Source organism: Hemitrygon akajei, chromosome 16, assembly GCF_048418815.1.
Source record: "Hemitrygon akajei chromosome 16, sHemAka1.3, whole genome shotgun sequence".
NCBI classification, from domain to species: domain Eukaryota; kingdom Metazoa; phylum Chordata; class Chondrichthyes; order Myliobatiformes; family Dasyatidae; genus Hemitrygon; species Hemitrygon akajei.
In genome coordinates, this window is record NC_133139.1 from 2,638,645 (window position 1) to 2,653,621 (window position 14,977).

The 14,977-nt window shown below is 41.0% G+C and overlaps 1 protein-coding gene across 4 annotated transcripts in view; it reads right to left on the reverse strand.

The window, feature by feature from the left end:
• The window catches only part of slc25a42 (solute carrier family 25 member 42), a 93,797-nt gene that overhangs the window by 53,440 nt on the left and 25,380 nt on the right, over positions 1-14,977 (reverse strand). For 3 of the 4 annotated variants that reach the window (XM_073068097.1, XM_073068096.1, XM_073068094.1), the window contains exon 2: positions 4,625-4,718. In XM_073068097.1, coding sequence (XP_072924198.1) covers positions 4,625-4,675 — 51 coding nt within the window. In that variant the 5' untranslated portion in view covers positions 4,676-4,718. Of the gene's footprint in view, positions 1-4,624; positions 4,719-6,663; positions 6,779-14,977 lie in introns of all 4 variants that reach the window. The other variant, XM_073068095.1, reaches the window with a different exon arrangement.

The following is a 14,977-nucleotide window of genomic DNA, read 5'->3' on the forward strand; positions in this document are numbered from 1 at the left end:
TAACAACTGCCATCGACCCCATGGTCTCTGTGAAAAACAGCTGCTGACCTCCTCCACATATGCCTCAATGATTCAAATGTCCTCAATACTTGAAAATGGAACCATTTATGACCCCGTGCCCTGTCTTTGGTCTTCTTCACAAGGCAGCTCACATTCACATTCCTTTCTGGGGAAAGCAGAGTGCTAAGACCATTCAATCGAATTCCAAACCGAATGTCACAGGTTCCAGAAATTTCCGAAACACAATCAAGACAAAAGAAACAAGCAGATGTAAAGAAAGTGAAATAATTGGAGACTGGCTATCTGATAAATGTCACCTAAGGAATTGTCATTCACTGGTGCCATCTTGACCAACATCTGCAAAGTACTTTTACAGAATCAAGTATATTTAAAATCTAGTTACTGATGCAAAGAAAGGCAGCAGCCAACCTGCATGCAAAGCGAGCTCCCACAATGTGAAATTTAATAGGAGATGGGGCAGGGTGTGTGATGGTGGCAAGGGTAAGCATGGAAGAAGAATTATTATTTTTTCCTGCTGCCTCCTTTGACATAGAAGCTACAGCTGCTGGGAAGCGTGCATGACTTTGTTATACGAAGGTCGGCAGAGTTTCCTCAAATTCACTGTCAGCTATTTTTGTGCTCGAGTTAAATTTGAGTGGTTTCAAGTTTCCCAAATGTTAACAAAGTAGCAAATGTACATACTGTATAGAAAATATACACACACTTTAAGACCATCAGGAAATGCAGCAAGCAAAGCTTGTAGCTTAATTTTCAATATAACGTACAGCTAGTTAACACAATCTATTTAGCTGTGGTAACCCCAAAGGGTGACGGAGTGGAGATACATCTTTACCAAAGGAGGTGTAAGGCACCCCTTCACTCTGCAAGTCTGCAGGCCTCCCTTGGGCAAATATAGCACTCACTTAGCTGCCCACCCACCAATCAGGGTCATGTGGAGCAATAGGAGCAGTTGGTGAATGGTCGTATGAGCAGCTGTTGCACATCACAAGCCCTGGTTATGCGACCACTGATACCAGGCAGATAATCTCTGAAGAGCATTAATAATAGCTGGGGTCATCCATATTGTAAAGACACTGCCCAGAAGGCAATGGCAAACAACTTCGTTAGAAAAATTTGCCAAGAACAGTCATGGTTATGGAAAGACCATTAACTACCTATGTCATATGACATAGCACAATGAATGAATAAACCGCAATTAATTCTTGGAAATTCCCTTGACATTTCCATTCACACCACGCTATTTCCAAAGAAAGGTACAGAAGGAATCTACTCTGGGTTTCATGATCAAGCTTGCTCAATCCAATAAAAAGTTTTGTTCTAAATTGAACAATCAAAAATCTGCAACTTCAATGTAATGCTGAATTTTATAACCAGAGTAGGTAGTGGCTAGCAATGCTATACAGTACCAGTGACCAGAATTCAATTTGCGTCACTGTTTGTAAGGAGTTTGTATGTTCTCCCTGTGACCGCATGGGTTTCTGCCAGCTACTCTGGTTTCCTCCCACATTCCAAAAGCGTACTGATGAGAGATTAATTGGTCACATAGGTGCAATTGGGCAATGCAGGCTCATTGAATAGGAAGGACCTGCTTTTGTGCTGCATCTCTAAATATTTTTTTTAAAATTAAAGACCATCTATCCAAATACATTTATAACTTTTGCTCATCTACCTTCAGTTGCCCCTACTTACAGGGTACTTGAAGAGATTAAAAGGGAGCACAGTTATGCAGAATTCGAGTCATATATTAGCCAAAGGGAAAGTAACAGTTGCTTCAAGGTTAATATTTGATACTGCTTTTAAAGGGACTTGACCATTCATTCATCATTGTTCCTGTCTTAGCTCCACGCCCAACCACAACAGCTCAGTGTTTCTTCCCCAGCAAATGTGCAAACTGAGAAAGTACAATGTCCACCTTTACTCCATTGGTGTTAAGGAACCACTCAACCCTCAAAGCTGAACTGCAAACAAAAATTGCTGCCGTGTGCAAGTAAGATGATAATGGAAACCATAGAGGTAGTATTTCTGCACTACTCTGAAACAAATGTTGTTTGTGCACATTTTTCAGTGTAAAAAGACATCAGGCTATTTAAAATCCCTGATCTATTACATTGACTCATCACCCATTTTCATGCATATCTCATCATTAGTTGACCCACAGTTCAAATAGAACATACAATAGGATAGGCCCTTTATCCCATGATGTAGTGTTGACCTTTTAACTTACTCCATGATCAATCTAACCCTTCCCTTCTACACTGCCCTCCATTCTAATTTTATCCATCTCTTAAGCATCCCTAATATGTGCCTCCACCACCCCACTGACAGCGTGTTCCATGCACCCACCAATCCCTTTAAAAAAAACTTGCCTCTGATATCTTCCCTTTATACTTTCCTCCAATCACATTAAAAATTATGTCCTAGGAAAAATATCTAGGTATCCACTAGCCATGCCTCTTATCTTGTATACCTCTATTCCTTCAGTCCAAAGAGAAGAGCCCTAGCTCCTCAACGCATCTTCACATGTGATGGTCTCTAATCCTGGCAGGATTAAATGGTCACATGTTCCTCATGGCACTAACCTGCCACAACAAATTCCATGGATATTTTCAAGTGTGGGACAATACTCAGATGCAATGCTATAGGATCATCTGAGCTATTCTCCTTCCCAGTCACTTGTTATTTAACAGTGCCCTATTCAACCCTGATATCTCAATACACTCTTAGCTGGCATCAATTCAATCACCACAGAAAATAAATTCAAGATGTGTTGGTCTGCGGCCCAGTCCATTACTGGTCCGTTCACTCAGACACTGAAACTCAATCCAACCTTTGGACTCACATTTAAGGACAGGACATCTTGTGATCTTGATATTTATTGTTTATGATTTTTCTTTTTTTTATTTGCACATTTTGTTGTCTTTTGCACATTAGTTTGTCAATTTTTTTTATTGATTCTATTTGTTTCTATGTATTTACTGTGTATACCTACAAGAAAATTAATCTCAGGGTTGTATATGGTAGCACACAAACAAACACACATTGATAATAAATGTACTTTGAACATGGCTTTACCCTCATCTAGGAGCATCTGTTGTATGCAAGTTATGAAATCTGCCCTTACTGGGCCTGTAATCTGAGGCACATTACCATAAGATTTGGGAGCAGAATTAGGCCATTCAGCCCATTGAGTCTGGTCCACCATTCCATCATGTCTGATTTATTAACCCTCTCAAACTCAACCTCCTGCTATCTCTCTAACATTTGATGCCCTGACTAATCAACAACCTATCAATCTGCTTTAAATATACTCAAAAACTCTGCCTCCAAAGCCATCCGTGGCAATAAATTTTGCAGATTCACCAACCTGTCTAAACAAATTTCGCTTCATCCCCATTCTAAATGGACATTCTGCTATTGAGGCTGTCCTAGACACCCCCACTACAGGAAACATCCTTTCCACATCCACTTTAGAAACATAGAAAACCTATAGCACAATACAGGTGCTTCAGCCCACAATGCTGTGCCAAACATAGTTACTTTAGAAGTAACATAGGGTTACACATAGCCCTTTATTTTTCTAAGCTCCATGTACCCATCCAAGAGTCTCTTAAAAGACCACATCATATCCGCCTCCATCACCATCGCTGGCAGCCTATTCCATGCACTCACCACTTCTTGCGTAGAAAACTTAACCCTGATATTTCTTCTGCACCTATTTCCAAGCACCTTAAAACCATGCCCTCTCATGTTAGCTATTTCAGCCCTGGGAAAAAGCCTCTTACTATCCACATCATCAATGCCTCTCATCTTACACACCTCTATCAGGTCATCTCTCATCCTCTACCACTCCAAAGACGAAAGGCCAAGTTCACTCAACCTATTCTCGTAGGGCATGCTCCCCAATCCAGGCAATATCCTTGTAAATCTCTTCTGTACCCTATCGTTTCCACATCCTTCCGGTAGTGAGGTGACCAGAACTGAGAACAGTACTTCAAGTGGGGTCCGGCCAGGGTCCTATAAAGCTGTAACATTACCTCTCGTCTCTTAAACTCAATCCCATGGTTGATGAAGGCCAATGCACCGTATGCATTCTTAATGACAGAGTCAACCTGCGCAGCAGCATTGAGTATCCTATGGACTCAGACCCCAAGATCCCTCTGATCCTGCACTCTGTCAAGAGTCTTACCATTAATACTATATTCTGCCATCATATTTGACCTACCAAAATGAACTACTTCACATTTATCTGGGTTGAACTCCATCCTCCACTTCCCAGCCCAGATTTACATCCTATTGATGTCCCACTTTATCTAGGCCTTTCATCAAGTTCTTCTCCCCACCCCATTCTTCTGAACTCTGGCGAGTACAGGCCCAGAGACATCAAACACTCCTCTAATATTAACCCTTACATTCCCAAGACCATTGTTGCATGCACATTTTTGAAATCTGCCTTTACTGGGCCTGTAATCTGAGACACCACCACTGAATGCAAAGACATCATTTTCTACTGTGCCCAAGGCATTTCCATTCCAGTCTCCAAGATTTGATCAATAAGGTAATCAGTGTGACCTCTACTTGAGTCCCAAATCAAACCCATTCCTACCTTTACTTGACTAGGCGCACTTTCCAAAGGTTTCTCTGCAACATTCTCCATAACAGTTCCCCTCGCATATACAGAAGTGTGGATCACAGGAGTCCTGAAAAAGAGGTTTTTAAACTGTTAATGATTTATTGAAAGAGAATGGGAAAGGGCAGGTTTTGTTCATTTATTTAGAGCAAGGATTTCCAACCTTTATGCCATGGACCCCTACCATTAACTGAAGGGTCCATAGACTGCACGTTAGGAACCCTTGATTTAGAGATACAGCACAGAATAGGCCATTCAAGACATGCTGCCAGCAACCCCCAATTTAACCCTAGCTTAATCATGGGACAATTTACAATAACCAGTCCATCTTTGAACTGTGGGTGAAACCAGAGCATCTGGAGGAAACCACGGAGGACATACAAACTCCTTACACAAATGCTGAGATTGAACTCCAAACTCCAACTGTAATAGTGTTGCACTAAACATAAGGTCTGGTCAAGTCCAGGAGAACAGCATTTCTGCAGTGTGGAGTTCAAATACAATAATATTGGTATGGTACATTCAGCTTTTGGTTAAACTATTCTCCATATGCTGTTCTATCAATTTGGAAACAGGAGATTCTGTAGATGCTGGAAATCCAGAGCAACACACACAAAATGCTGGAGGAACTTGGGTCAGGCAGCATCTATGGAATGAATAAAATGACGACATTTTGGGACAAGACCATTCTTCAAATATCAGTACTTAAAATAGTATGAAATGATCAGGAAGCCATTTTAAAATTTCTGTTCACATTCTCCAGTTCAATGCATTGTATCCATAACAAGGGGGGGGGGCTAGATTATGGAGAGATTCAAATAAAAATGCTCAAAACATTCAGCTTTTAGAAACCTGGAGCCATTAGTATTATGTGATCAGACCAGACAGAGCCAGGAATCTCCACAGTCACGTTTATAATTACACAATTTCAAAACCAATCACTGAGCCACAAGAATGAAATACTGAAAGGGTTAACAGTGCTGCTGATAATGCATCCACAACTCTTTCAGAAGAGGTTAAATCAGCTGGGATGTCAATAGGAAAGGGAATGAAATAAGTATATAGCCAGGAAAAGAGGGAAGGGTTAGATTGATCTTAAAAGGTCAGCACATTGAGAGCCGAATGGCCCATTCTATGCTGTAATGTTTTGTTTTATGAAAAGTTTAAATACTAGTTGAAAAGAGAAAATAAAATACAGTGAAGTCAACCAAATAACGGACAAAGTGGGTGAGTTCAGTTTTATCAAATTACAACTACAATTCTTGCTTTTCAGATGTCTTATGATTGATTAAGCATTTGTGTTGTTGCTTTATCTGATGCAGCAATATTTCATGCCTTTCAAAGTAAACAAACATCCTTGGATACAATCCAACTCATGACAGAAGTCAATAATGTCAATGTCTATCAGTGTCAGGTAAACTATGCAAGGTTCATGTTCTCTGTTGCTACATACTCCTGAATGACTAATGTTGAATCATACATCATCTGCTGCCATACTTGCATAATGTCACCTGTTAATTTCTAACACCATCTCATCTAAAACCAAATGGCTTAACCATTCCTCCCTGGAAATTATGATCTGTCAAAAAAATGCTTACAGGCAGAGTCAGGCTTTTGTGAGTATATTTTGTGACCTCAGGAGGCCATGAGTTTCGCAGCTAATTTGATGCCACTGACTACAAACCACATACCAGTATATAGTATTAATATAAAATGGGGAGAGGAAGTATAAAGTACTACTGCTCAGTAATAGGTCCTTTGGTCCATCTAGTCTGTGCCAAACTGTTATTCTGCCTAGACCCACAGACCTGTACCTGACTACACCCCTCCCAACTATGTACTTACTTAAATTTCCCTTGATGGTACTTGAAGATTCGTGTGGATGTGATTAATGGCAGAAAGACTTGTTGATGTAAGATCTTTAAACACTGGTCTTCTATCTCTGGAACCCAGTGCAGATTTGACCCATACTATCAGCATGAAAATTCACTCTCTAATAACCACATGATACTTACATAGAAAAATGAAAGTAGCACTAGATCAGGGCCAAAATCAATTGTTCAACCATGGAATCCCTGTGGCACCAATCTATCACCAATTTCCACCACTCCCCCACAGTCCATTAGTGCTCTGAACAAGAGAAACATATTGACAAGAGATTTTGCAAATGCTGGAAATCAGAAGTAACACATGAGAAATGGAGGAAGATCTCAGGAGATCAGGCAGCATCTACGGAGAGAAATAATTTCAACATTTCAGGATGAGAACCTTAATCAGAACTGTAGATCTGCCCTGAAGGATCTCAATGAAGTTCCCAGTCCTAGGAAGGTCTCGTGTTGTTTAAGGTTCGATGATTTGAACATCAAGGAAAATATGACAACACACAGTAGTGGACAAGATTAATGGGTATTGCAATGGTGTGTTCTTCAGATTTACAGGCAGAAGTGTAGAAGTCATACAGAAGTAATGACAGTGATGGGGAAACAGTCACACAGTATTGAGAGAAGGCATCACATTACACACTATTTCCAGAATTAATAAAAAGCTGTTTGAAAGTCCTGGCGGGTCTTTAAACTCTCTATAACTCAGAGCACTAATTTGAGGGCCTCTGTTGGCTGGGGTCGACCCTAGACGTTAGGTATCTACACATTAGTTGTCCACATATATGCAAGCTAGGGCAGTATGATAGGAAACTGCTGACCATGCAGCAGGCTGCCCCTTTCCACACAGCTGATAAATTCTAAGGAACGGCAGAGATCAATACAATTTGGCACCAGCAGCATCACAAGGGTTGCCAGTCAGTGCTGATCTCAACATAGGACTAGCCTAGGGACTGCAGCTCCAAATTTTTCCTTGAGAATTACTCCTGAAGCCCGTCCCATGAGTGGGTACAGCCACAAGGCAGCTGAAGTTTGAGATTAGAGGTTTCCTTCTCTTAGATGAGCTGCGAACCATGGCTGATGAGCCCCATCTGCCCAGAGTGACAGGTTTTAAGGAGTCAGTAACCCACCTTTTCCCCTTCTTCTGTCAGTCAAAAGAGCTCAGCCAGGCTTATTAACTCAGCCCCACATGATGACTAGGAACTAGATTGTCAGAGGCTATCTGAGATATGCACCATTGGGAGCATTTAATAAGTAGTTGGAGCTCATCCCCACTGTCTACTCCCCACCCCGGGCACTCTAGCATATAAGAAAATGCAAACACAAATCACAGGCTGATGTTTGATTCTCACTGGTTTGTGTAGTTCTGTTCCACACTGAGCCATGCATCTACCAAACAACACATCTTAGCATTTACAATAATGTTAATTCCCAACCTAATTAAGTGGTTCAATTAAATACTAATTAACTGTCTTCACTTTACACCAGATTGAATTAAAGGAAAAAATAGTTTATGAACACCCTGGAGTGTTGTTGTTCTGAACAGAGCTCCCTTTGCGAACAGCATCACAACTTACACTTAACGGGACCAAAGAAATTTTGACATTCCACCACACTTGGGTCTGATGTACAAGAGGCACCAAAGCACAACACAGCCTAGCAGCAGACCATAAACACCAAGAGATTTTGCAAATGCTGGAAATCCAGCACAACATATGCAAAATGCTGGAAAAGCTCAACAGATCAGGCAGCATCTATGAAAATGAACATAGTCTACATTTCAGGCAGAGACCCTTCATCAAGACTGGAAAGGAAGGGGGAAGATGGCAGGAGGTAGGCAGAGGTCAAGGAGGACAGTTCAGAAGATGATAAGTGAAGCCTGGTGGTGAGGAGGGGGAGTGATGAGTTAGAAGCTGGGAGGTGATAGGTAGGAAAGAAAGGGCTGGAGAAGAAAAAATCTGATAGAGTGGACCATGGGAGAAAGAGAAGGAGGAGGGGCACCACAGGGAGGTGCTAGGCAAATGAGGAGAAAAGATATGAGGCTAGAGTGGGGAATAGAGAAGGGAAGGGGGACCTACACGTAACAGGACTGAAGAAATTCTGACTTTCCAGTCTTAAGCATGATGTACAAGAGGCGCAAAGACCAGCATGACGGGTCTGACTCAGGATGTGGGCCACACTTAACTGTGCAGTCCCAGCAAAAGTTCCTTTACAATAACGTCAGTCATATAAATACTTTATTGATCAAGTCTAAAATTTTGTTACAGCAGCAACATTTAAAAAACACCATTTAGCAATATAATTGTAATAACTAATAGAGTACAGAATAATAATATACACAGTAATTTACCAATGTGCAATAATAATGTATGAAATAAATGCACCCAACCTTCCATGAAAGCCCCTCTTGGAAAGCAACCAAGATCTGACTTAGCACTTTCAACGTAGTAAAATATCCTCAAATATTTCAAAGGGACATCAACAAGCATTCAGCAGATTTATTAATACTGACATATGCTGTGAAATTTATTGTTTTGTGTCAGCAATAAAGTAACAGATAAAACAGACTATAAATTACAATAATATATACAAAATGGTAGTGTTTATGGATTCATTAACAAGTTATGGGCAGGTGTCCAAGCACTAATCAGCAACACAGGAGATGCTGGAAATCCAGAACAATATACACAAAATGCTGGAGAAACACGGCAAGTCAAGCAGCATCTATGGAAATGAATGAACAGTCGACGTTTTGGACCAAGAACCTTCACAAGGACATCTTTATAGGAAGGGGAAGTGAGCTTTTGGGAAGGAATTCCTTGGAATCCGAGGGTAGAGGAGCAAATCAAGAATAACAGTGGAAGAATGCAAGAAATCTCAAAAGCACTATGACACACAATGGCCAGGACAACAGGGAGGAATATTAGAATCAGCTTTAATACCGCTAGCATGTGTCATGAAATTTGTTATTTTGTAGCAGCAGTACACTGTAATACATAACTAAATTACAGTAACAAAAAAGTGCAAAAAGAGAAAAAATACTGATGTAGTGTACAATGTTCCTTGTCCATCCAGTAATTTAATGGTGGAGGGGAAGAAGCTGTTCGAGCGAGAGAGCAAGTGTGTGTCTCTGTCTCACCTCCCTGATGGTAGCAATCAGAAGAGGGCATGTCCTGGGTGAAGGGGGGGGGGGGGTGTGGTCCTTAATGATGAATATCACCTTTTTGAGACATTGCCTTTTAAAAATGTTTTCGATACTGAGGAGGCCAGTGCCAGAAGAAATCTGAAAACAGGATTTGCATGATTTAAAAGAGTCTAAAGAAAGAATTGAGTCAAATAGCAACCAAGTGAATATGGTAACACACACACAAAATGCTGGTGGAATGCAGCAGGCCAGGCAGCATCTATAGGAAGAAGCACTCTCGACGTTTCGGGCCAAGACCCTTCGTCAGGACTAAATTGAAGGGCCAAAGAAATTACAGATGGGGAGCAACGGGAGAGGGTTTCACTGAACTCCTGTCAAAGAGAAGATTTAAACTTCTTCGGGGTAGGCATCACTGGCAGAGGCTTCGCAGTAGTGAATTTAAAAAGCAAACATGAGGAAACCTGCAGATGCTGGAAATTCAAGCAACACACACAAAATGCTGGTGGAACACAGCAGGTCAGGCAGCATCTATAGGGAGAAGCACTGTCGACGTTTTGGGCCGAGACCACTCGTCAAGTGAATATGGTATTAGCTGGAACATCCTCTATCATGAAATAGACTTGACAAAACAAAGGGAAAATAATCAAAGACAGAAAGACTGTGCCTGATAACTCACCGAAAAGTCTCAGTGATTTAAATAACCTCAAGCTCAAAGCTTCACAGAGTGCTAACAAGAAATCACACAAATTCACTGACAGCAGATTTGTCTCCATTCCACACACAACTTACCTACCATCTGACACCCCCCTCCTCTTCTCCTTTGTGTACTGGCCATCTCCCTCATTCCTGATGCAGGGTTTCAACTTGACAATTCATTTCCTCACACAGATGTTGCTCGACCTACTGAGTTTCTCCAGAAGATTTTTTTTTGTTGCTTAAAATTTTAGTCCAATTCCAAAGCAAGGTCAAAAGTGGGATGTTTGCTTATGATTACACAATCTTTATAACAGTGAAGCTATCTATACAGCCTGCATGGAGGCCTAGAAAAGATTGACACTTGACCTGACAAATATTCATCCCACAAGACATACAAAACCTAACTTCAACAAGATGATATCTATACCATTACCCCTTTGATATTCAATGGTATTACTTTGGAGAACCCATCACATATTATTGGAGGATAATAATTGATCAAAAAGTTTAACTGAGCCAGCCACAATTACTAAAGCACGCACTTTTCCTTCTTTTTGTATTTACGCAGTTTGTCTTTTACACCTTGTTGATTGTCCGTCCTTTTTGGTGTGGTCTTTCATTGATTCCATTGTGTTTCTTCGATGTACTGTTGTATGCCCGCAAGAAAATTAATCTCAGGGTTGTTTATGGTGACAGATAAATGTACTGTGATAATAAATTGACCTCAAACATGGAATTGTGCTCTCTCGCAACAGCAAGAACCTTACCATGCAGAGCAAAGCAGCTATTTCAGCAGAGCAGCATGCCTGTAGTGCATGCCTTTCTCACAATGCACAATTATCCTCAGCAACAAGGACAATGACATCTGGAATTTAGGTACACACATGCAACTCGCCCCCCCCCCCCCCACCCAGAATACTATCTGACACTTCATTGCTACTGGCTAAATTATTGAAATACTGTACTTCCAGAATATTTAATCAGATACAAGAAAAAAATGTGCAGATGCTGTAAATCCAAGTTACACACACATAATGCAGCTATGGAGAGGAATTAACAGTCAACATTTTGGGCTCGATGAAAGGTCTCAGCCTGAAACATTAAATTGTTTACTCATTTCCACAGACACTGCTTGACATTCTGAGCTCCTCCAGCATTGTGTGTTTCTCTGAATTTCCAACATCTGCAGAATCTTGTGCTCATTCTAACTGCTCCCTGCCACCATTCCTAGGACAAATCAGTAGCAGCAATAAACACTGGCCTTATCAAACATCTTGTGAATTAATAAACAGCTTTTCACTTGCTTGAAATCTCAGAAGTATTCCAGAATTAACATTTCAGTCAAAGAGTCTTTCACGATAGACTGGTGTCCTATCCAGGGTGGCGGAGGAAGAAGTCTCGTACTCTCAGTGGCTTCACACCATGGAAACCGGCATAAGCACCGGCCTGATAAGCCTACAAGGACTTTAACTTTAACTCAAAGAGCCTTTGGCAGGACAGGGAAATAGAAAGACACCAAGTTGATCAGTTTTCTTCTTTCATTCTCATTTCTGATGAGGGACTTCAACTTGAAAAATTCACTTGACTTCTCATATTCCAGATGCTATCACAAGCAATTTGCTTTCAGTTCAGAAGAGCTCATGTTTGGTCAAAGGCAAACTGGTTCTTTGATGTTCACCTACTATTGGTTAAAACTTTTGAACCCAGAAGAATAAGGGGAGACCTCATTGAAACCTATTGAATGGTGAGTGAAATACCCTGATAGAGTGGATATGGAGAAGATGTTTCCTATGGTGGGAAAGTCCAAGACCAGAGAACACAGCTTCAGATTAGAGGGGTGCCCTTTTAGAACAGAGATGAGGAAGAATTTCTTTAGCCAGAGAGTGGTGAGTCTGTGGAATTCTTTGCCACAGAGAGTTGTGGAGGCCAAGTCTTCATGTATATTTAAGATTCTTGATTAGTCAAGGCATGAAGGGATATGGGGAGAAGGCAGGGGATTGAAGCAGAGAGGAAAATTGGATCAGCCATGATGATATGGCAGAGCAGATCCAAAGAACCAAATGGCCCAATTCTACTCCTATATCTTATGGTCAATCAGGAAGGAAGGAAGGGATTCCTACAAACAATAAAAAAATTAGCAGATGCTGGAATTCTAAACAACACACAAAATGCTGGAGGAACTCAATAAATCACACAGCATCTATGGAAAAAGCACAGTCAATGTTTCAGGTCGAGACTCTTCGCAGGACTGGAGCAGTGAGGTAGATTAAGATAAAACAATAACAATGTTGAATAAAGTGTAACAGTTACAGAGAAAGTGCAGTGCAGGTAAGCGATAAGGTGCAAGATCATAAAGTAGATTGAGAGGTCATGAGTCCATCTTATTGTACAAGAGGTTCGTTCACAAGCCTGATGATAGTGGGATGAAGCTGTCCTTGAGCCTGGCACATGTGCTTTCAAGCTTTTGTATCTCTTGCCCGATTGGGGAAGGAAGGTGGGTACATGGGGGGGGGGGGGAAGAAAAGAGAACGTTCCGGGTGGGATCTTTGATCATGCTAGCTGCATTACTTTTTCCCCTCAGCATTGTTTTTATGTATACAGTTTGATTTCTTTTCCACATTAGCTGTTTGACACATTATCTGTTCAGGTGTTATTTTTCTGTAAATGTTTGCATGCAAAACTCTGCCATAGATGCTCCCAGACCTGGCTGCAAAAGAAGGTTCTGGCACGGGGCTAGCAACCCCATCCCATAAAAACCCAGAGCTACAGAAGCTGCAAACATCTCATCCTTGGGAGAGGAAGGATCTTTGTGGTGTAGGCAACCTTCTATCGGCCCAGGAGAGAGGATTCTGGCGAGCTGCTGTCAGTGGCCTATGCCCCAATAGGGGCAATGGGCTTGGGAGGAAACGCTGCCAAAAAAAGAATCAAGGGAGAATATGGCAAATAAATTTACTAGGGGTCCGTGGAAAGAGACTGGTTTCCATGATGTGCTGAGCTGTGTCCACAACTCTCTGCAGTTTCTCATGGTCATGGGCAGAGCGCACTAAATGGGAACATGAACATAAACTTCATGCACATTTGTGAAGGTTGCAAAATATTTACTGATGAAGTCCGTGAAAGCACAAAGCTAACAGTTTATGCTAATACATGCTACTTTAAATACCTTCTTTAAAGATCAAGGTCCAAGGGGTAATCTGGGAGGGGAAAATGATACAGTAACTGTAGCTACATTACATCCATGCAGAAAACGAGCCTTTATTGCTCCTTGTCCAGAATAAAGAAACTAGGGACTCATGGATCACAAATCAAACAAGATGGACAGTGGTCTGATGCAGTGCATGCTTGTGTTTCAGTCACAGGATTACAATTACAAACTGCCCAAATGTATTGCAATTATTGCTATAACCAGGGTAGCCAATTTTTACACTGCAAACTCCTACAGATAGCAAATTAAGGAACAGATTAGTTTTTTCTCACATGTACATCAAAACAACAAAATGTTCATAGTTTGCCTCAAATTAAATCAGCGAGAATTGTGCTGGGCAGCCTGCAGGTGCACTAACCCTAACCTGTACACCTTTGTAGCGAGGAAGGAAATCAGAGCACCCAGACAAAACCCACGCAGACACAAGGATAATGTACAAACTCCTTACAGACAGTGGCAGGAATTTAACCCAGATCAACTGAACACTGGAATGCTGACACTATAACAACATTACGCTAACCAGTACTCTACTTGGCCACCCGCAATTCAACAGATAGCATTCAACAATGGCCAAACTGCCCATTTAATGAGATAGATGATAGGGTTAATATTGCTCTGGAAACCAGGAATAAATCCCTATTCATCAGAACAGAAGCATATTTTCTATCCACCCAAAGGGGGGAGAGTCACATTAACATCAGTGCAGAATGATTTCAAATGTGCTTAGTCTCAACTTTTTACCTGCACCATTATAGTCTCAGGGCAGTGAAACTAGCAGGAAGTATTATTGATCTGCAACAGAAGGGAGGCAAAAATACTGTCTGTAAACTCAAGCTTTGTCCCCGGTTTTGAGGCCAAAGTTTCAACCCTGTGAAACATTTGTCAATATTACACTTGCAACAGTCTGGACTATGAACATAATTCGATGAACGTGCCTAAATAATCACTAGCAACTGGGCTGAACACCAGAATAAGTACATGCTCATAGAATTGTGAACCTCACTAATAACACTTGATGTTGATCAGACTTTGCACCATAAATGGAAATTCAGATTAAAACAAGAAAATACAGAAAATATCAAGAATAAAAGGGGTAAAAGCTATAGTGTTTATATTGCACCTATCAAATCACAAAGCACTTCATACCCAAGAATTATTAAACTGTCGTCACTCAATAAGATGTCTAGTGTATTTTAACTTGGTTGAAAAAATCCAAATGGTTTATTTTACTGTGTTCAGTATTAATGTGGACAAGAGTGCTTCCCAGTTGATTGTTGACAGATGTTTTCACTTAAATCTTTGCTCCTACTGGTGCACTTTCATTAAACTGTTATCAGCATCAACTGATTAAGAAATTCTCCCTTTAACCTTTGAAGTCCTCATTCCATTCCTGGTTCTGATAT